The sequence below is a fragment of the Aphidius gifuensis genome, linkage group LG5 (assembly GCF_014905175.1).
Source record: "Aphidius gifuensis isolate YNYX2018 linkage group LG5, ASM1490517v1, whole genome shotgun sequence".
Lineage (NCBI taxonomy): Eukaryota > Metazoa > Arthropoda > Insecta > Hymenoptera > Braconidae > Aphidius > Aphidius gifuensis.
The window spans coordinates 63,138-83,376 of NC_057792.1; the positions used below are offsets into that span (position 1 = coordinate 63,138).

The window sequence follows — 20,239 nt, forward strand, 5'->3', positions numbered from 1 at the left end:
AGAAAAATTAAGAAAAACAAAATGATATTTAACTTGAGTTAATTATATTCCAAATACACAATAATATTTAATTACATGTGTATTTTTTTTCTTATTCTTCTCTCGTAAATATATATTAACAATAATAACAATAATATATTAATTTACTATCCTATACCTACGCCGCCATACTGTATTGTACTGTATCAAAGTAAAAAGGCGCTATTTCATAAAGTACGATATTATTATTTCATTTCATGTGTATTTACCCAAAACCTCTCTCTCTCTCTCTCACACACTGTGTTTATAATTTATATTTTCTTTTTTACATATATAAATATAAAATGTAAACGTGTCAATGATAGGTATCAGAGTGCCAACAAACACCAACAAATTTAAAAGATATTAAACAAAAAAAAAAAAAAATGAGTTTATATTAAAAATAATAACTGCAGCTATATACCTATTTGTTTTATTTATTTATTATTTTTTTTGAAATTAAATTTAGTAATAAAATATATTTTTTAAAAAATGAGAATTGTACAGTTAAAAAGGAGCCGGATGATAAGCATCTTAATTGGATTGGCTGTAACAGTATTGATACTTCATGCTTTATATTCATTTACCTTTGATGATCATGTTAAAAATGTTAAAAATTATTGGTCTAAAAGAGTTTCAAGTAAACAGGTAAAGATATATTATTTATAATGTTATTTATTTAATATTTATTTAATGAATTAATTTTATTTTATCATTAGATGACAAAATTTGTTCATGATTTGGGTAATTTTGAGCCAAAAAATATTGAAATAAAACAAGGTCCAGGTGAACAGGGTAAAGCTCATGTACTTCGTGATGATCAACAAAATGATGTACAACAATCAGAATCAGATTATGGTATGAATATGGTATGTTCAGATGAAATATCATTAGACAGAACAATACCAGATATGAGAAATAAAGAATGTAAACATTGGAATTATCCAACAAGTCTTCCAAAAACATCAGTTATTATTGTATTTCATAATGAAGGATGGTCAGTATTAATGAGAACAGTACACAGTGTTATTAATCGTACACCAGATGAATTTTTACAAGAAATTTTGCTAGTTGATGATTTTTCAGATAAAGAAAATTTAAAATCTGAATTAGATAATTATATTGAAAAATGGAATGGTAAAGTACGTATTATTAGAAATAATAAACGTCAAGGTTTAATAAGAACAAGATCACATGGTGCTAGAAAAGCACATGGTGAAGTTATTGTATTTCTTGATGCACATTGTGAAGTTGGTATTAATTGGTTACCACCTTTACTTGCTCCAATATCATTAAATAATAATGTCATGACTGTACCAGTTATTGATGGTATTGATCATAAAACATTTGAATATCGTCCAGTTTATCAAGAGGGACATCTTTATCGTGGTATATTTGAATGGGGAATGTTATACAAAGAAAATGAATTACCATTACGTGAAGCTAAAACACGTGAATATCAAAGTATGCCATATAAATCACCAACTCATGCTGGTGGTTTATTTGCAATAAATAGACAATATTTTTTATCACTGGGTGGTTATGATGAGGGTCTATTAGTATGGGGTGGTGAAAATTTTGAATTGTCATTTAAAATATGGCAATGTGGTGGTACAATATTGTGGGTACCATGTTCACATGTTGGTCATGTTTATCGTGGTTTTATGCCATATTCATTTGGTGATTTAGCTAAAGAAAATAAGGGACCACTTATTACAATTAATTATAAACGTGTTATTGAAACTTGGTTTGATGATAAACATAAAGAATTTTTTTATACACGTGAACCACTTGCTCGTCTACTTGATCATGGTGATATTAGTCAACAATTGTTATTTAAAAAAAATAATAAATGTCAAAATTTTCAATGGTTTATGGATAATGTTGCATATGATGTTATTGATAAATTTCCTGAATTACCACCAAATATACACTGGGGTGAATTGAGAAGTGTTGCAACATCAAATTGTCTTGATACAATGGGACATTCACCACCAAGTCTCATGGCAACATCTCATTGTCATGGTTTTGGTAATAATCAATTAATTAGATTAAATGCTAAAGGACAATTGGCTATTGGTGAACGTTGTGTTGAAGCTGATAGTCAAGGTATTAAACTAGCATTTTGTCGTCTTGGTACAGTTGATGGACCCTGGCAATATGATGAAAAAAATAGAACACTTATACATCGTGTACATAAAAAATGTATGGCACTTCATCCACAAACTCATCAATTATCATTGATGCCATGTGATGTTAATAATATTTATCAACAATGGTCATTTCATCAAATACGTCCACGATGGACATGAATATTAAACTCAATTTTTTCATTTATATAAATATATTATATACTTATGTGCTCAAATATTGTTTTTATAAATTTTAAATAAAAGTAAAGGTTTTTTTTTTTTTTTCATGACATTATTTATTCAAAAAAAAAAAAAAAAAAACATGTTATTATTAATAATAAAATTGATGATTAATTAATAAATTGATGATTATTGGTGGTATTATTATTATTATTATTCAAAATAAGTAAGAAAAAAAAAAAGAAAAGAAATAATTTACTGCATTGTATTGACAATGTCATCAATTTTAAGAATACTGCGTACAGTTTCAGATGCAAGTGTAATACATGATGTTGATACTAAAAGTGGCTGAACAACATTTTCTTCAAGTATATTTGTTATCATTCCTTTGCGTACATTAATACCAGCAGTAACTTCTCCTTTTTCATGACGATTTCTCAATTCAGTAACAGTTGCTATTGGATTTAAACCAGCATTTTCAGCAAGTGTTGATGGAATTATTTCAAGTGCACTTGCAAATGCATTAATACAATATGCATCAACACCACCAAGTGTTTGTGCATAAGCTGATAATTTTAATGCCAATTCAATTTCAGGTGCACCACCACCAGCAATCATAGCTTGTTGTTTAACAAGACAACGTATAACACATAATGCATCATGAAGTGAACGTTCAGCTTCTTCAAGAACAAGTTTATTACTACCACGTACAACAACTGTAACAGTACGTCCTGGATTTTGTATACCAGTTATTTTAACAAACTTTGATGCACCAGTTTGTACTTCTTCACACATTTCAGCACTAACTAAATTATCGGCTGTAAAATGATCAATTGATGCGATTGGACGACAACCAAGTGTTTTACATACAAATGGAATATCTTCACGTTCAATATCTTTGATAACCATAACTTTAATTTTATCCAAAAAATGAATTGCCAAATCGCTAATTGCATCACGTAATATTGATTTTTGTACAAGTAATACATTACAACCAGATTTTTTAATTTGTTTAACAATATTTAATATATATGCACGTTCTTCTTTAAGTACACGATCCATTGCTGAATAATCAGATACAACAACATTATGATCCATATCAGTTTTTGGTGGTGATATACAAAATTGTATAAGACCAATTTTAACTTTTTCAATGCGTTTTGGACCATTAATATTACATGATTTTTGAGTAAATACAAGACCCTCAATTAATTCAGTATCTTCAACAGTACCACCAAGTTGTTTTATTATTTTAATATCTTTAAGATCAGTTGCTTGTTCTTTTCCTGGTTCAGTTATTTTTAATACAGCATCAACAGCCAATGGTGCCAATAAACCAGATTGTTGAAATACAACTTTTGAATTTAATGATGTTGCTGATGCTTTTATTAATGATTCAGTATCACTTAAATCAACTGGTATAGCCATTGACCAACTCAATATTTCAACAGCTTTTAATGCTGCTTTTTGAAATGCATCACTTATTAATGTTGGATGAATTCCTTTTAATAAAAGACGTTCAGCAGCTTCTAATAATGCACCAGCAATAACAACAACACTTGTTGTACCATCACCAGCTTCTGAATCTTGTGCTTTTGACAATTCAACCAACTAAAATTTACAATCAATAAATCAATATCAAGGTAATTTAATTTAATTTATTTAATTTAATTTATTTACCATTTTAGCTGCTGGATGAATGACATTCATTTCATTGAGAATTGTAGCACCATCATTGGTAATTGTGACTTCTCCATTTGATGCTTGGATCTAGATATATACAAAAATTAAATAATCATTGTATTTGCTGCGTTATGATATAATAATAAATAAATAAATTACCATTTTGTCCATGCCACGAGGACCCAAACTTGTTCTGACAGCATCACAGACAGCTAAAATAATAATAAAATACAATATTTATATCATTATTTTCATTTAACAAATTTTCATTATTATTATTATTTTGGGTCATGTAAGAAATATTATTATTATGACCATAAAAGGCATGATTTGGAGTATATGTAGTTTATAAGATATGCCGGCTTCAGTTGGTGTGTCATGATGATAATAGTAATCATTATTATGAAAAACTTAAATTATTAATAATTAAATATTAAATAATAAAAACCTTTTCCAGCTTGAATATTACTGCTACGAATATCCTTTGGTTTGCTTTTATCTTGGAAGGCTTTTCCATGGGCCTGGGTTGTGCGTCTTCCGTCATTCATTTTAGATGATAAAGTCATTTTTTGACTCCTAGTTTTCTCTCGTTATTTTTTTATTTATTAAAAAAACTAATCAACTTATTAGTAATTTAGATGATTTATATTTATTCCTTGAATCAGTTGCTTTATCAAGAATATTATAATTATAAATTATAAAGCACGACTCACGAGGTTAGAGAAAAAAAAATTATATTCCTTTTTTTACTTTATGATTATTATTTGCATCAAATCAAGATGGTGCCTCAAGACTCAAGAGACTAAGAGAGAGAGAAAGAGAGAAGTTCTCTCTCGGTCAAAACAAATGAGAGTTCTACATTTCCGGTATTATAATGTCAATTGACATTGTTATTATTTATTATTATTATTGAATATTGTTAAATAAACATAAATAATATAAAAAAAAAAAAGATTTGCTCCAACGAATTTAAATAAATAAAATAATAATAATAATAATAGTTATAATTATTAATAAATAAATAAATATATTTATATGCTGACAAAATTGAGTTGGCTATTATAATTACTGTTATAATCAAATTTTTATATTAAATTTTATATACATTCTAAATTCTAATACCTATAATAATTATGGAAATACAACAGCAAGAAGATGTTGATATTGATGAACTACAATCAACAATTTACACATTTCCAACAAGTGTACAAAGTGTCATTGAACAGGTTGATAAAAAAAATATTCCAACTATTTTATTTTAATTATTATTGTTGTTGTTGTTGTTGTTATTATTATGATTTTTGTTTGACAGGTATTACCAAGTACAGATCCATTGGATCAGCCAAATTTTAATGTTGTTGATTACATTAACACAATGTTTCCAACAGAACAATCACTCTCAAATATTGATGATGTTATTAATGAAATGGAATATAATATATGTTCAATTGACAAAGAAATACGTACAGTTGTACGTGGACAAACAGATTCAAGTCAAGATGGTAGATCAGCACTTGATAATGCCCAAAAAGTTATTAGACAATTATTTGTTCATATTAAAGATATTAAAGACAAAGCTGAACAATCAGAAGATACTGTTAAAGAAATAACACGTGATATTAAACAGCTAGATTCAGCTAAAAAAAATTTAACAGCTTCAATAACAGCTTTAAATAAACTTCATGTTTTAGTTGGTGAAGTTGATAGTTTGAAAATTTATACAAAACAAAAACAGTATGGTGAAATTGTTTTAAAACTTCAGGCAATAATGGAAGTCATGCAATATTTCAGTAGTTATATGGATATACCACAAATTAAACAACTCTCAAATCAAGTTAAACAAATTGAAATCGAACTTGCTCAACAAATAACATCTGATTTTAAAGAAGCATTCTCTGGACAAAATCCAAAATATTTTACACAATTAACTGATGGATGTCTTGTCTTGTCGGTACTTGATGCAAAAGTTAAAAAAGATTTGTTGAATTGGTTTGTTGGTAAACAGCTACAAGAATATGCTCATCTTTTTGATGAAAATCAAGATATTGCCTGGTTAGATAAAATTGATCGTCGTTATACATGGATTAAAAAACATCTCATGGATTTTGAGGTGAAATTTTCAAATATATTTCCAGCTGATTGGGAAATATCTGAACGTATTGCTGTTGAATTTTGTCATGTTACTAGACAAGATTTAACTAAATTAATGCAAAAAAGAAAAATTGAAATTGACGTTAAATTATTGCTTTATGCTATTCAAAGAACAACAACATTTGAAAATCTTTTGGCAAAAAGATTTACTGGTATAACACTTGAAAATAATGTTAATGCTACTACTGCTACTACTAGTGGTAAATTGAATCAATCAATTAATAAAAATTCTGTATTATTAAAAGAAGAAGCAAAAGAAGAAGAAGAAGAAGAAAAAGAAAAAGAAAAAAATTTAGGTAATCCATTTGAGGAAGCTGATGAAATCAATGATAAAGTAATAATAAATAATAATAATAATAATTTAAATGAGACAACAAAAAAATCAACTACCAATCAACTATCACCTTTTGTTAATTTAATTGGTAAATGTTTTGAGGCATATTTAAATATTTATATTGATAGTCTTGATCGTAATTTGGCTGATTTAATGGATAAATTTGTAAGTGATTGTAAAAATCAGCCACCAGGTGCAAAAGATTTTGATGGTATTGAAGGACCAAGTAGTGTTTTATCATCATGTGCTGATTTATTTGTTTTTTATAAAAAATGTATGCTTCAATGTACTCAATTAAGTACTGGATCAATTATGTTGAGTCTTGCTGAAACATTTCAAAAATATTTACGTGAATATGCCTTGAAATTGTTACAAAATAATTTGCCTAAAATTGGTGGTGGTGGTGGAGGTATTGGTAGTATTGGTAGTATTGGTGGTGGTGGTGGTGGTGGTGGTACAACAAGTACAATGAGTAGTATTACTCGTGATTTTCGTGATTTATCAACTGCTGGATTAATACAAAATTTTCAAAGTTTTTTAAAAGAAGGAGAAATAACGAGATTTAGTAAAGAAGAACAATCAAGAATATGTTGTATATTGACAACAGCTGAATATTGTCTTGAGACAACACAACAACTTGAAGAAAAATTAAAAGAAAAAATTGATAAATTATATGCTGAAAAAATAAATTTAACACAAGAACAAGATTTATTTCACAATGTTATATCAAATTGTATACAGTTGTTGGTACAAGATATTGAGAGTGCTTGTGAATCAGCATTAATTGCTATGATTAAAATACAATGGAGTACAATTGAGGGAGTTGGTGATCAGAGTCACTATGTCAATACAATTATATCACAATTGAGACAAACAATACCAGTTATTAGAGATCGTTTGTCTTCATGTAGAAAATATTTTACTCAGCTATGTGTTAAATTTGTCAGTTCATTTATTCCAAAATTAATTCAACAATTGTACAAATGTAAACCTCTCAATGCTGTTGGTGCTGAACAATTATTGCTTGATGTACACATGTTAAAAACAGCATTATTCACATTGCCATCAACTGGTTGTCAGGTTACAAGAAAAGCACCAGCAACATATATTAAAATTGTTGTTAAAGGCATGTCCAAAGCAGAAATGATATTGAAAATAGTCATGTCAACAACTGAATGTCCAAAATCATTTGCTGAACAGTGCAGAAGATTGCTACCAGATTTACAACTATCAGAGTATCAAAAAATATTGGATATGAAAGGACTCAAAAAACAAGAACAAATACAACTTGTTGAACAATTTAAAAATACCAATAATACTGATAATGCTGCTATGTCAACTGGAACAACATCTCGTTCACCATCTTTATCACAAAATAATAATAATAACAACAACAACAATACCACTAGTCCAGAACACGAGGCAGGAAAAATCAAGAGACTTGAAAAACTCATTAAAAAACGAATGTAAAAATTAAGTCAATATATATTATATATTAAATAAATAAATAAATAAAAAGATATAATAATAATAATTATAATTATAATTTTTTTTTTGTTTTTATTTATTTGTTGTTTTTTTGTTGTTGTACATTAAAAGACTTAACCTTGTTTTTGGGCAAGTTCTTTAGCCTTTGCTTTTTCCAATTTAGAAATACGAGCAGCTGACTTGCTACCAAGAAGACCACCACCCCAGTGACGTCTGATTTCATCGTGTCTATCATTGAAGTTGGTTTTGATGGCTTCAACAACCTTTGAGAAGTTGGCACGATCAGCTGAGTCAACCTGAACATGATGATAAAATAAATAAATTTTAATATGTTCAATTACACGAATATTATTTTAACATAATAATAGTAATATCAACAACAATAATTTTTAGATAATTACCTGTGTAAGAGCAACAGTTGTGCAGGTCTTGCGTCTAACAAGACGTCCTAAACGAGCTTTGCCTTTGACAATACAGTATGGTACACCCATTTTACGACAAAGAGCTGGGAGGAAAAGAACAACCTAAAAACAGATAAAATTATTCAAGTATTAATTAAACAACCTTCAAGTATTACCTAATTAATAATATATTTGATAAATATAAACTCAGAGTCAAGTTTCATCCTTTGAACAATTATTGTTTTTTTTTGTTAACAAATAATCGCCTCAGGTGAAGAAATTCTAACATCATTGTTGAATAATAAAAATTAAAAGCATTATTAATTAAATAAACATTTATTTACCTCAATTGGATCAACATCATGAGCAATGATAACGAGTTGAGCTTTCTTTTGTTCAACCAATGTTGTGACTGTGTTGGTGCCACTACGAACAACATTTGGTCGTTTTGTTGGTGTATCTTCTTTTTTTGCAACTTTAGCTTCAGCTCTGAGCTTCAATCTCTTCTTCTTGGCATCAGCAGATTCTGGTCTGTATTTGTCCAAGATTTTAAACAACTGGGTTGCTAAAAAAATTAATAATAATACAATCAAGATTTATGCATATAAAATATGATGAAATGAAGGAAAAAAAAAATCACACGTGGTTATAATAATTACCAGTTTGTTTGTCGAGTGTTTGGGTGAATTGATTGATTGGTGGTGGTACCTTCAACCTCTTCTGGAGTACAGCCCTTTGGCGTTGAATACGAATGTATGCTGGCCATCTAACAAATCTGCTGAGATCACGTTCTGGTTGGATATCTTGACCAATTCCAAAATTACGTGTACGTTTTTCAAAAAGAGGATTTGTCTGCTTTTTTTGTTCAACTTTCTTGACAGCCAAAGGTGCTGCTGCAACCTTTTTTCCTACTCTCTTCTTTGGCTATGTAAAATCAATATAATTTACAAATTATTTATGAAAAATATTAATTATATTATAATTAATAATATATTTACCTTTTTTTGAACCATTTTAATTGGCAAATATATCAAAGATTACTAATTAATAATCAAATGCCCACGAGGATAATCCTAGAGCATACAACCTCCGAAAACGTGGAGGATAAAAAGAACGAGATATTCTATGTAGTGAAAGTATGGCGTCTTTAACTATGGTTGTGAGCAGTTGTGAGTTTTGCCACTTGCTTTTTCTTTTTACACAGTAGCGCACTCTGGCCATTTTATTTGTTGAGATGAACTTTAGATGGCGCTGTAAGTTTAAGCTTAATGGCGTCTTTTTTAGTGGTTTATTTGAATCTTTAAAGAAACAATTTGACATAATAAGATATTTTTATTGATATTATAAATTTTATAGATACATTTATTACATGACAATTTATTTAGTAAATATTTTTTTTTATCTGTGAAGCTTTGGGGCTCATTGAGAAAGACAAATGAGTGGATAAATAAAGAAAAATTTACAACAATACATTATACATGTAGAGTCTCGAGATAATAAAAAAAAAAAAAAAAAAAAGTCTCGAGTGTTAACTCGAGGTGATAATCGTCAAGTTTATGGCATCAAGATTTAAGAATGGCCTGGCTGATGACACCAAGAGTGTTAAATAGTAGTTGACAAGACTTGCCAACATCATATATAGCTTCTTTAAAATATATATATTGTACTTTTACTAACGAGTGTTGATTTATTATTAGCCACCATAGCCCGTGGGCACTTATAATATATTCAAAAGGCTATATTATTTTTCATGACTGATGAGTATATAGCAAGACCTCATTATATCATATATTTGCATGACACTTGACAATATATTGTTATTATTATTATCACCTGAAGCTCAAGTAAACTCGACATTTTCTCTTTTTTTTTATCATTATTATTATTATTATTGATAAACAAAAACATCAACAATATACTCATCAGACATTACGAGTATACCTATATATTTATATATATTTTTTTAGTTGGATTTAATTTATTTATGGGAATGTGCAAATGTCTTTGGTTCAAGATATAGAAAGAAAGATCTTAGTAGCTCTATAAGGAGTTGAAAAAAAAAATAAAAAAAAGAAATGATACTTTTTTTCCCCACAGTCAGCTCGTTAAACTTTTCGTTGGGCTCGTTTGGTTCTTTTGAGTCTCTCGTTTGCCAGACAAAACGACTCCCACGAGGATCAAACCGCGAGGAGCTCGATTATTTTAGCACTATATATATATCCACTGTATAATAACACGAACAAAAGGGTTACAAAAACGAGGGTGTAGATTTTAAGATTATCTCAGCGTCTTGGAGTTTAATTCATCTTAGTCTTTTAGAATATTCAATTAATAAATTATCTTTATTATTATTATTATTATTATATTTAAGAAAAAAAAAAAAGAAATCAAAATATTTTTGTAAATTAGATTAATCAATACATCAAATAAATAAATAATAATAATAATAATTTAAAGTTAAAAAGCCATGTAAAAATGTGCTGTTATAAAAACTTGTATTATTAAGTCATTTTAAAAGTAAGAAGTAAAAAGTAAAAGCCCAAGCAGTTACCGTAAATTCTTAATTCGAATTGGCGCGTAAAAGTTTAAGTTTTAGGTGCAAAGTCGCGGGGGAAACATTGGCAATAACAGTGCCTTGAACTTCCTTACATTAACGATCCTGTTATACTGCTACTTCAATATATATATGGATGTCCCATTAAATAAATATATATACGACAATAGACTTTTCTTTGCTTGCAAGTTTAACACATAAAATTTCATGCAAGACTCAATTTTTCTTAACCCTGCATCATCATCATTCAGCTGAATCTAAATGATATTTGTGTGTATAGTTAAAATTTCTAAATTTTCTTTTACTAAACTTTATACATATATAAGAAGAGACCTGGTTTGTGTTGTCATTATTTGTCATACAATTATAGTTGAATTAAAATTAAAATTATAAAATATAAAATATATTATTTGCTTTTGCTATTGTATTTTTAGTTTAATAATAATGTGTATGTGTATGTGGTTTCTTGATGTTGAAAGTAGACAGTCCCCAAAGGATTCAGGAGATGGTGATGTTGATGGTGATAGTGGTGAATCAAAGCAGACTATATATGTAGACTGTATAAAAAGGATTCACTAAAATTATTACATCTTTTGTTCAGAGTCAAACTTGAAACGCCCCATTTAAATGGCAAATGGCATATCGCATTCAGAACACGATTGCATGATGCTTGAAATTTTTACTTGTATTTTATCCACATATATATGTATAAATTTACCAAACGAAATAATGCCCATGGGGCTCAAACTTTCGACAATGAAATTAACTTTTTTCTATTGTTTTTTGATTAATCTACCAATTTTATAGGAACAAAATATTTATAATTAAATTAATGTTTTCATGTGATTATTAAAATTGTTAAAATCAAAGAAAAATAATTTGCATGTGTAGTGGTAAATTTTATAGTAGTCGTCTGCTTGAAGAAGCGTGTACGCGGTAATTTGAATGAAGAGACGAGAAGACAATGCGTTCGGCAATTGCTGCAAGTTGGGGTAGTAAAATGTCGCGTGGTATATATATATATAGTTATGTTATTATTTTGTGTGATGACTTGATCTGGTGGTGGTGATGTTTCTATGTTGAGGGGAAAAAATAAAAATAGAGGGAGTGAAGGAAACAACCGCGAAATCAAATTAGAGGATGGTAAATGGAGCGGGAAAAAGTTTGTATAATTATATTTACAAGTGGTATATATAGTATAGTATATAGTTTTGAGAAAAACAAAAGCATGATAAATTTTACGTGTCTATTTAACTTGGTTTTTTTTTTTTTTCATGCTGACATTTTCTATTCAAGATTAATTTGTTTTATTAGATGATAAATATATAATACCTGTCAATTTCGTCGAATATTAATATTAAAAAAATATCATTGCAAATTGTGGAATGTTTACTCAAGCAAAAATAAATGAATAAATAAAATGTCCAGCTTGAATTTATATATTATATATAGACACAAAGATGAAGATGAAAAGGTTTTTTTTCACAAAGCCATATATGAAAAGATAGCTGGGATGCCTTGACATGCTTTGACATGTTTATTTACTAAAATATTAAACTTTTTAAACATAATGTATACTTTATCGTTGTAAAAAAATATTAAAATGAAATATATATACAATATTAAGAAATAATAAAAATGTATATTAAGAAATGGAAAAAATTTTTAATAAAGTCCATTGGACAATCAAGACTGAAGCATTAAAAAGCTTTGTCGTTTTAACGATCATTTTACGGGCGTTTAAATCACACTTTGCGTAGCCTCCATCTCCAACACTTGAATTCAAGTTTCAACGTTAAAATAAAAATAAAAAAATAATATTCAAGGGGAGCATTGCAATAGAAGCATCAGAATAAAAATATTTTTATAAGAATTATGGAAACGAAAAATATGTGAAAAGTTTATTTTATTTTTTTATATTTTCACATGAAACTGCCCCAGGCTGTCAGCCAGGCCATCTCAACTTTTTGTACAGTGCAGTACTATATATACCCAGGGGTCAGCTTTTATATTATATTTATATATTTTATTCTTTTATTATTATTTTTACTCATTTTTTTAATTTTTTGGCCAAGTGCAGGGGACACGCATCAGCCAGCCGGATATTATTTCAGTCCATGTGCATATTTCCGTAAATTAGATATAAAAACAATTTTTACTTTTTTAATTAATGACTGCGTGAACCATTATTATTATGATAAGAATTTAAAGAATGGTCTTGAATTTTATAGCTGGTGATGCTATATTATTATTATTATAATTATATATAATAGGTATAAAGTTGGCCACACCCGTGCGAGTAATCGTAGCCCATAAATAACATTTATATTTGAGCTAGCAATATAAATATGAGTGTTGGCTAAAAATAAGAGCAAAAGGAGTAAAGGGTATGGCTTCACTAATTGCCGATGATTACCGACGGGTGCAGGGTAAATGTTGCTCGGGAAAAATTGCCAATTTACATTGAATACCAGTCGTTTGTCATGTGGGGGCCCTCTTTCCTCTTTTCTCTTTTTCATTGAAATTTCATTCATCAACTTGATAAATACGTCATTTTAATATTTTTTATATTTGCTATATATATACATATATAAACACCTTTAGTCAATAATTTTGAATTTTTTATTTCGATTGGTTGGTTATATTGGCACTATATACATCATATTATACATATATATATATATATATTTTTTTTTTAGACTAGCTATCAGCAGTACACGATAGACACGTTCTTGAATACACAATAGAATTTATTCGGGCCATTGCGTTTGTGAATACATGTATTTCTATGTATATTATATGATAAGAAAAGAAAAGAAAAAAAAAATTGCAAAATCGAGTAAAATGTAAAATTTAGTGTGTAAAACACAAAGGGACAACACAAGCGTGTTATGATTGGTAAATTATTGAGGTGGATTTTGTGCTAGCCAATCACGTAGTAACCTTAAATATTTGAACAGAAAAGGCGACGACGATCGAGTTGTGTATACTGAAAATATAATATAATCGAACGATAAAATAAATATATATTAAATAATCATTTTCAAATCAACTTGTAATTTATTTTCAATTATTATTATTATTATAAATTAAACTTTTTCTATACAAATTTTTTTCACTAAATTCAATATAATAAATAATAATCATATAATAACAATATAACAAATAAATTTAAAAATAATAAAAATATATTATAGTAAAAGCACCTTGTGTTGTGTATTTATTTTTAAATTTAATTATTATTATTATGATCAATGATCAATTATAGCAACACATCAGATGATGAAATTCAAGTAAATATTTTGTTGGAGAAACAAGGGACACACGTATGTGGCACTTGAGCACACCAACTGGCACGAAAAAAAATAAAGCATTTAATATATGAAATTCTTCTTGTTTTAGTTCAACCCCCTCTTTTAAAAAACTTTAAGCATAACTCAGCCTCGTTATCTGACTCGCAAATAAGGCAAGGCAAAAGTTGGCCGCATCAATCTGGCCTCTACTGAGATTCAAAGTTGAAACGATGCTAAGTCACCCTTAACATATTATACCCTCGAGGTTGTACTCTTTTTTTTATTTTTTTATTTTTTTATTTATTTTTTTCTCTGTCATTTTATAGATAGATACGTACGTATATATACTATTTTTTTTACTGATTATTTTTGTTTGCAGCAAGTCTATCTATAAATATCAGCAAATCTATCTATCTATCTATCTATACTGTATAAGTTTAATATGAATTCATACGAAAGTTGCCCCACAAAACTTCATCTCTGATATGCACAAATCTACGACTTTTTTCTTCTCTTATTTATATATTCTTATCAATATAGCAATACAAGAAAACTTTTATTTATTTTTTATTATTCCTTTTTTGCAACAACAAACTAAACAATTATTTTTTTTTTTTTTTCGTTTTTTACGATAAGATATATACGTATTGCACATGACATTATAGTATTGTTATTTAAATACATTAATTATACGCAATTATAATGTATATATATGTATAGTTTATTATTGTTATTAATTATTTTTTATATAGGTATGTGTTATATATATTTTGAATAAATTTATCGTTATTTTGGCAGATTTTATTGTGACATATTTTATTTTATTCCATATCCATAAAATAATAATAATAATAATAATAAATTATTAACTATATGGAAATTTGATGCAATAATCAATATAAAGATGTAGAAAATATATTATATATAAATAAGAGAAAAAAAAGACATTTATTTTGAGTGTCATTTTGTCTCGTATGATGCTTGTGCATTTATGCCATTTAAATTATTCATGGGATTTAAATTTGGGTTATGGTTGATGTTGGTGGCAGCGGCAGTTGCTGATGTTACTGATTGTGGTGCTGATGGTCCTGGTGGTGGTGGTGGAGGTGGTGGAGGTGGTGGAGGATAACCGTTATTGTGGTTATGCCCTGAGTCACCATTTGATTGTCTCAATGTTGTCGATCCCACCGTATGCTAAAAAAAAATGAAAATAAAACAATAACATTTACATTATATAAATATATGTATATGTATATTATTGATATTTTTATAACTAGTATATAGAGACATTATATTATATTTTTCCATAACAATAATAATAATAATAATAACAATTATGACAAGAGTGTTGGCTCGAAATAAAAATAAATGTACTTGATGCGGAACAAAAGGTCGAAGAAACTTTAGTATATATATAAAGTTGACTCGCGTGCTTTTCAGTCTTCGAAGCCATATTTATGTTGTATACCAGCATAGAAATTTTGTGGCTGAGAGAGAATTGCGCACATAGAAGACAGCAATAGTTTCAGAATAACTAAAAATAAAAGATGGAAAATTTAGCAAATGTCTAGTCAAGCTCGATGAAAACTTGAAACTTTCTACTTTTCTCATCTTCTTATTCTTATTCTTGTGTATATAGTTGGTTGGCTGGTTGCAATGGAAGGGCCTTACACGGCCAAGGTGTTAAATTAAACAAGCTTAAAATTTGCAATCAGAAGCCTTCTTGCGCTCTTTTACTCTATTCCGAGTATCTTAGTTTATACTCAAGTTTTCCATCTTAAATTTTAGAATATTCACTCTCGATTATCTCACTTAACGAGTCTAAAAGCTCAACCAAAAGCTCTTTTCTATAGTATATGTATATATAAAAGGGTGTGAAAAATTATATTTAAAATCAAACTTGTTATCCTATTATGATATTTTTTTTTATATTTATTATGTTGGACATTCTGCTGTAAGTTTAAAATATATATAGGTATGTATATTCATTATTCAAGTCAAATAAGTCATAGAGTTAATTTAACGTAGTCTTTTTTTTTTTTTTTTTTTTTTCTCTCGGAGATTTCTTAATTACACGAGGACTGAAAACGTGCGAAAAGATAGTGCAGGGTATGAGTCCAAAGAATTGTGAAAGCGTTAAAATAAAAAAGGGGAAAAAAGGGTTCACTGAGATTTAAGGATTCAAATAAACCGCTATACAACTTTTTATCATAATTATTTATGACCTAATTACTCTCGATTATATTATACTAAGACCAGTTTTCTCGCAATAAATTATATAAAGAAGAAAAAATAAATAAAATTTATTATGCTCTCTTGGAAAAATTTGTATATTTTACAATGAAGCTATATTGTAACATTTATCATTGCCTCAAGTATTTGAAGAAAAAAAAAAAAACATACATCAGCAAGCAGTCTAGTGAGGCTCGTTAGTACTGTCCAGTTAATCTCATAGATCACTGAAACTTGCACGAGTTTTCTCTCGTACAAATGACCACCACCTTTTTATTTTATTTATTTTATACTTCCCTTGAGTGGAAGTATAACATATACGCGTATGCTGCACACGGGGGTGCTAATTTTTACACCAAAGAAAAGCTGAGGAGGAGGAGGAAAAGTACACCTGGCTTATTCCCAGTCGTGGGAGATCAACGGACAAATGACACGCGATTTTCAACAAAGCTCCTATATCACCTTAATTCTCTCATCCTTGTTACTTAATCTTTCTTTGGCATGGGTTACTAACTGCTTTATTCTCTCAAAATCCCACCACCAAGTCCCGATTAATGTCTTAGTTATTCGCAACCTCATACATATACTATATATTATATTATATTATATTACTTTCATCAAGTTATATAATAAATAATAATAAAAATTATTATTATTCATTTATACATATGTATATCTTGAAATATTAACTCGTGTAAAAAAATTATAATATATTATAGTACTATACATATATATATAAAGTAGAGCTCTAGTAGAGTAAAAGTATAACTTGAAACGATTATCTGAGTTTTAAAACAAACTCTCAAGTGTCTGCAAAGTCCTTTACGAATACTTGCTGAATAAGAGGGGAAGCAAGTAGATTTGGTGACGGGACGAGATAATATGCTAATGCCCAGCCAAGAGTTACACGAAAATTTAAGAGGATCAATGCAACCAGCTTCCTCTTAAATTTTCTTTTTCTTTAAATATATATATATATATATGTATATAATATAATTATAGTTTCCTAGATTATGCACTCTCAATTTGTAAATAAAATTGTTATTAAGTATATACCTATATATATTATATATACATGTATCGTTTGTTTGCGTGGCTTTAAAATATACCTAACGAGCTTATTATTAAGCAACATGGGCTGAATTTCATACAAGTCTTAAACTCTGTACTGCCCTATATAATAATAATAATGATAATGATAATAATTAACAATAACAACAATCTACATCAGAAGAAAGATATATATAAGGTAGCAAAGTATTATTGTGTATGGGAAAGGCCAGCTTGAAAGCTTACGTGAGATTATAAATTTTGTTAGGAAACTTACAACTTTGAGTTTCATGTACATGTTTAATTGTTCATGCATGTATAATGTTTTACTTTAAAATATATAGGATGTATATGATTAAAAAATTAAAAATAATATCAATATTATTATTAGATAATTAATTAACTAATCTATTTATTTATAATATCAAGTGATGAAAATAATATGTGTTAAAATAGTAGAGTGTATATAAATGAATATCGTTTGGTATTTGCGGATGGAAAAAGATTAAGACAGCTGTCTGTTCTCAGGCAATCAGTAGAAAAAGATACGACCCCAGTCTAAATTGTCGGCGTGACGGTGCTAACAAAGTATTATGCCATCATCACCCTATGCTTTTCTCTCAACTATAGGTATACTATACGTACAGTATATACATAGTATACACACTAGAAAAATAACAAATTGTATTGTTTTCAACAGACTTTAACAACTTAATCTTTTCTTCTACAAACATCATCATCATCATCATCATCAGTATACAACTTGATAATAAATAAATTGATATTAAATTAGTAATTATATTACGTTGATTTTTTAAATTCAAATTTTCAAATTTACTAAGGCATCAACTAAAAGAGGTAAGCTACAAAAAGAATTGAATATCTCTTTGGCCATTTTATTCTCCTGATACTAATTTCCAATTTTCTTAAAAATTGCCGGACGAATCATCAAATAAAAGAGGTGAATCTCATAAAACATTAAATATACAAATTGCAAATGTTGACAATACTTTTTATTTATTTTATTATTTACGTATTATATTATTCTTCTTACTTTTTAATAATAATTTTTTATTTTAAGCGTGGGTACAACCGAGTATTAAATAAAATTGAATAAGACGAGTTGCAAGTTGAATATCTTTTAGGAGCTTAAAGGTAATAGATGCTTTAAAAATTTATTCTGGCAATTGCTCAAGCCCTACGATTATATTGGTATTAACAGTTGACGAGTCATTTATTATTATACGTATTTAATCCTTCTAGTTTAATTTATCAACCATATAAAGTTGCATTATATTGTTATTATTATCATTTTCATTTGTTAAATTTTATAAAAAATAGATAAATAAAATTAATTTGCATATTATAATTTATAAGTATATAGTAGTTGTACATGTAGTACATGTTACTGGGTAAGAGAGAGACATATAATCAAGCTCGTTATATTCTCAATGCATATACATTATAGTTGTGTATTAAAGCTTCAAAACAAGTAACAAACTAACCCTTACAATTACCTAGCTAGTTATATACCTACATATAATGTCTCAAACACACTTAATGTATATATTACTAAATCTCCCAAAGGAAACAATCAACCAACCAACCAACCAACCAACCAAATATTGTCAGAAAATTTCTGGGCCTATCGATTATCACATACTCTACACACAAATTCAATTGTATTGTTATTATTATTATGTATTAAAAAATAAAAAAATTAATAATAATATTATTTGGCGCTCGGACTAATCAGGGATGAGCCCTCTGGCATAGCTCAATTGATATATATATATAATGATTTTTCGATTTTATAATGTGTCATGTAACATGTTTGTAAGTCTATTGAGTTTAATTAATTGAGATATCTGATATCCTTGTTCTAAGACTTTTGGTGATGGATATGATAGGGCTCCAAAGAAAGCTGCTTGTCTCATTGTCATCTCAAGTAGGCTCACTTCCTTTGTTGTTGTTGTTACTTGCTAATAGACAAGTATAGACAAGAAGGATAAGAAATTGGATAAGATATACGTGGGTCTTGTAGACACTTTTGTTCTCTGTAGCTCAGAGGGCATATACCAAGATTATTCCGGGTGCTCACCTGATGGGCTTGTAGATGTGTTACCTGACGCTTGATGTGCGCCAGTGTTGCTGTTGGTGGTGGATGAAGTGCCATGTTTGCAAATACCAGCCTTTCTTCATAATCATATTCACAGAGTATCTTATTTTCACACAAATAAAATCTATCCCCAACACAAAATCTGAAATTTTAAAAAAATAATAATAGCAATAAACAAGTTGTTTATTTTATTTTTTAGGCTGACTTAAATGGTAATTCCAACTCGACAAAATTTTTTGTACACATAAAAATCTTTATTTTTTTAGCAATCATCAAATATCGTGTGGCAAATATCATTTCATAAAAAAGAATAGGAAAAAAACCATTGGACTTTGATGGGATATATAGTATAAATAATAAAAACGTGCCTTGTTTGCATTATTGTCAAACAACATAAGTAAAATTGTGGTGAGGAGTTGGTCTCAGCTCAGTGTACCTATACGTATCGTCCCAACTGTCGCTGAGACCTTAAAAATATATAAAAATGTATAAAATCCTTCCCCAAGAAAATCTCATAGTCTTTGCTTTATACACTTGTGTTTCTTTCTTCTTTTTTTTATAGTGTATAACCAGTTTTCACGTTTTCTTTTTATTGCTGCTTTTA

The 20,239-nt window shown here is 28.2% G+C and overlaps 5 protein-coding genes across 7 annotated transcripts in view; 2 read left to right on the forward strand and 3 right to left on the reverse strand.

Moving 5' to 3' along the window:
• Window positions 1-308: 308 nt before the first annotated feature.
• LOC122856586 (N-acetylgalactosaminyltransferase 7) lies at window positions 309-2,330 on the forward strand. The gene is made up of 2 exons (XM_044158285.1): window positions 309-666; window positions 738-2,330. Exons 1-2 carry the CDS (start codon window positions 511-513, stop codon window positions 2,328-2,330), a joined length of 1,749 nt encoding a protein of 582 aa, XP_044014220.1. The 5' UTR covers window positions 309-510.
• Window positions 2,331-2,531: 201 nt separating this feature from the next.
• LOC122856587 (T-complex protein 1 subunit delta) lies at window positions 2,532-4,581 on the reverse strand. Its single transcript, XM_044158286.1, has 4 exons — window positions 4,462-4,581; window positions 4,173-4,225; window positions 4,011-4,100; window positions 2,532-3,941 (listed from the first exon to the last, which is right to left on the reverse strand). The coding sequence occupies exons 1-4, from the start codon at window positions 4,577-4,579 to the stop codon at window positions 2,586-2,588; spliced, it is 1,617 nt and encodes a 538-aa protein (XP_044014221.1). The 5' UTR covers window positions 4,580-4,581; the 3' UTR covers window positions 2,532-2,585.
• A 550-nt stretch (window positions 4,582-5,131) lies between these two features.
• Window positions 5,132-8,030, forward strand: LOC122856585 (vacuolar protein sorting-associated protein 53 homolog). Its single transcript, XM_044158284.1, has 2 exons — window positions 5,132-5,239; window positions 5,326-8,030. The coding sequence occupies exons 1-2, from the start codon at window positions 5,147-5,149 to the stop codon at window positions 7,966-7,968; spliced, it is 2,736 nt and encodes a 911-aa protein (XP_044014219.1). The 5' UTR covers window positions 5,132-5,146; the 3' UTR covers window positions 7,969-8,030.
• LOC122856588 (60S ribosomal protein L7a) lies at window positions 8,021-9,522 on the reverse strand. The gene is made up of 5 exons (XM_044158287.1): window positions 9,386-9,522; window positions 9,047-9,311; window positions 8,732-8,952; window positions 8,388-8,510; window positions 8,021-8,282 (listed from the first exon to the last, which is right to left on the reverse strand). Exons 1-5 carry the CDS (start codon window positions 9,398-9,400, stop codon window positions 8,100-8,102), a joined length of 807 nt encoding a protein of 268 aa, XP_044014222.1. The 5' UTR covers window positions 9,401-9,522; the 3' UTR covers window positions 8,021-8,099.
• A 4,459-nt stretch (window positions 9,523-13,981) lies between these two features.
• Window positions 13,982-20,239, reverse strand: part of LOC122856589 (LIM domain only protein 3-like) — a 37,451-nt gene continuing 31,193 nt past the window's right edge. The window contains exons 5-6 of one of the 3 annotated variants that reach the window (XM_044158289.1): window positions 19,642-19,777; window positions 13,982-15,428 (exon numbers count right to left, since the gene is read on the reverse strand). In XM_044158289.1, the coding sequence (XP_044014224.1) occupies window positions 15,195-15,428; window positions 19,642-19,777 (370 nt within the window). In that variant the 3' untranslated portion in view covers window positions 13,982-15,194. Of the gene's footprint in view, window positions 15,429-19,617; window positions 19,778-20,239 lie in introns of all 3 variants that reach the window. The other 2 variants (XM_044158288.1, XM_044158290.1) reach the window with 2 other exon arrangements.

Excerpts from the sequence above, each read along its gene's own strand:
- LOC122856586 (XM_044158285.1), top strand. The coding sequence starts at position 511 with ATGAGAATTGTACAGTTAAAAAGGAGCCGGATGATAAGCATCTTAATT. Across the intron at positions 667-737 it reads AAAGAGTTTCAAGTAAACAG|ATGACAAAATTTGTTCATGA; the intron begins GTAAAGATATAT and ends TTTTATCATTAG.
- LOC122856585 (XM_044158284.1), top strand. The coding sequence starts at position 5,147 with ATGGAAATACAACAGCAAGAAGATGTTGATATTGATGAACTACAATCA. Across the intron at positions 5,240-5,325 it reads TACAAAGTGTCATTGAACAG|GTATTACCAAGTACAGATCC; the intron begins GTTGATAAAAAA and ends TTTGTTTGACAG.
- LOC122856588 (XM_044158287.1), bottom strand. Across the intron at positions 8,511-8,731 it reads ATGATGTTGATCCAATTGAG|GTTGTTCTTTTCCTCCCAGC; the intron begins GTAAATAAATGT and ends ATCTGTTTTTAG. Across the intron at positions 8,283-8,387 it reads CAACTGTTGCTCTTACACAG|GTTGACTCAGCTGATCGTGC; the intron begins GTAATTATCTAA and ends CATCATGTTCAG.
- LOC122856587 (XM_044158286.1), bottom strand. The coding sequence starts at position 4,579 with ATGACTTTATCATCTAAAATGAATGACGGAAGACGCACAACCCAGGCC. Across the intron at positions 4,101-4,172 it reads CTCGTGGCATGGACAAAATG|ATCCAAGCATCAAATGGAGA; the intron begins GTAATTTATTTA and ends GTATATATCTAG. Across the intron at positions 3,942-4,010 it reads TTCATCCAGCAGCTAAAATG|TTGGTTGAATTGTCAAAAGC; the intron begins GTAAATAAATTA and ends TGTAAATTTTAG.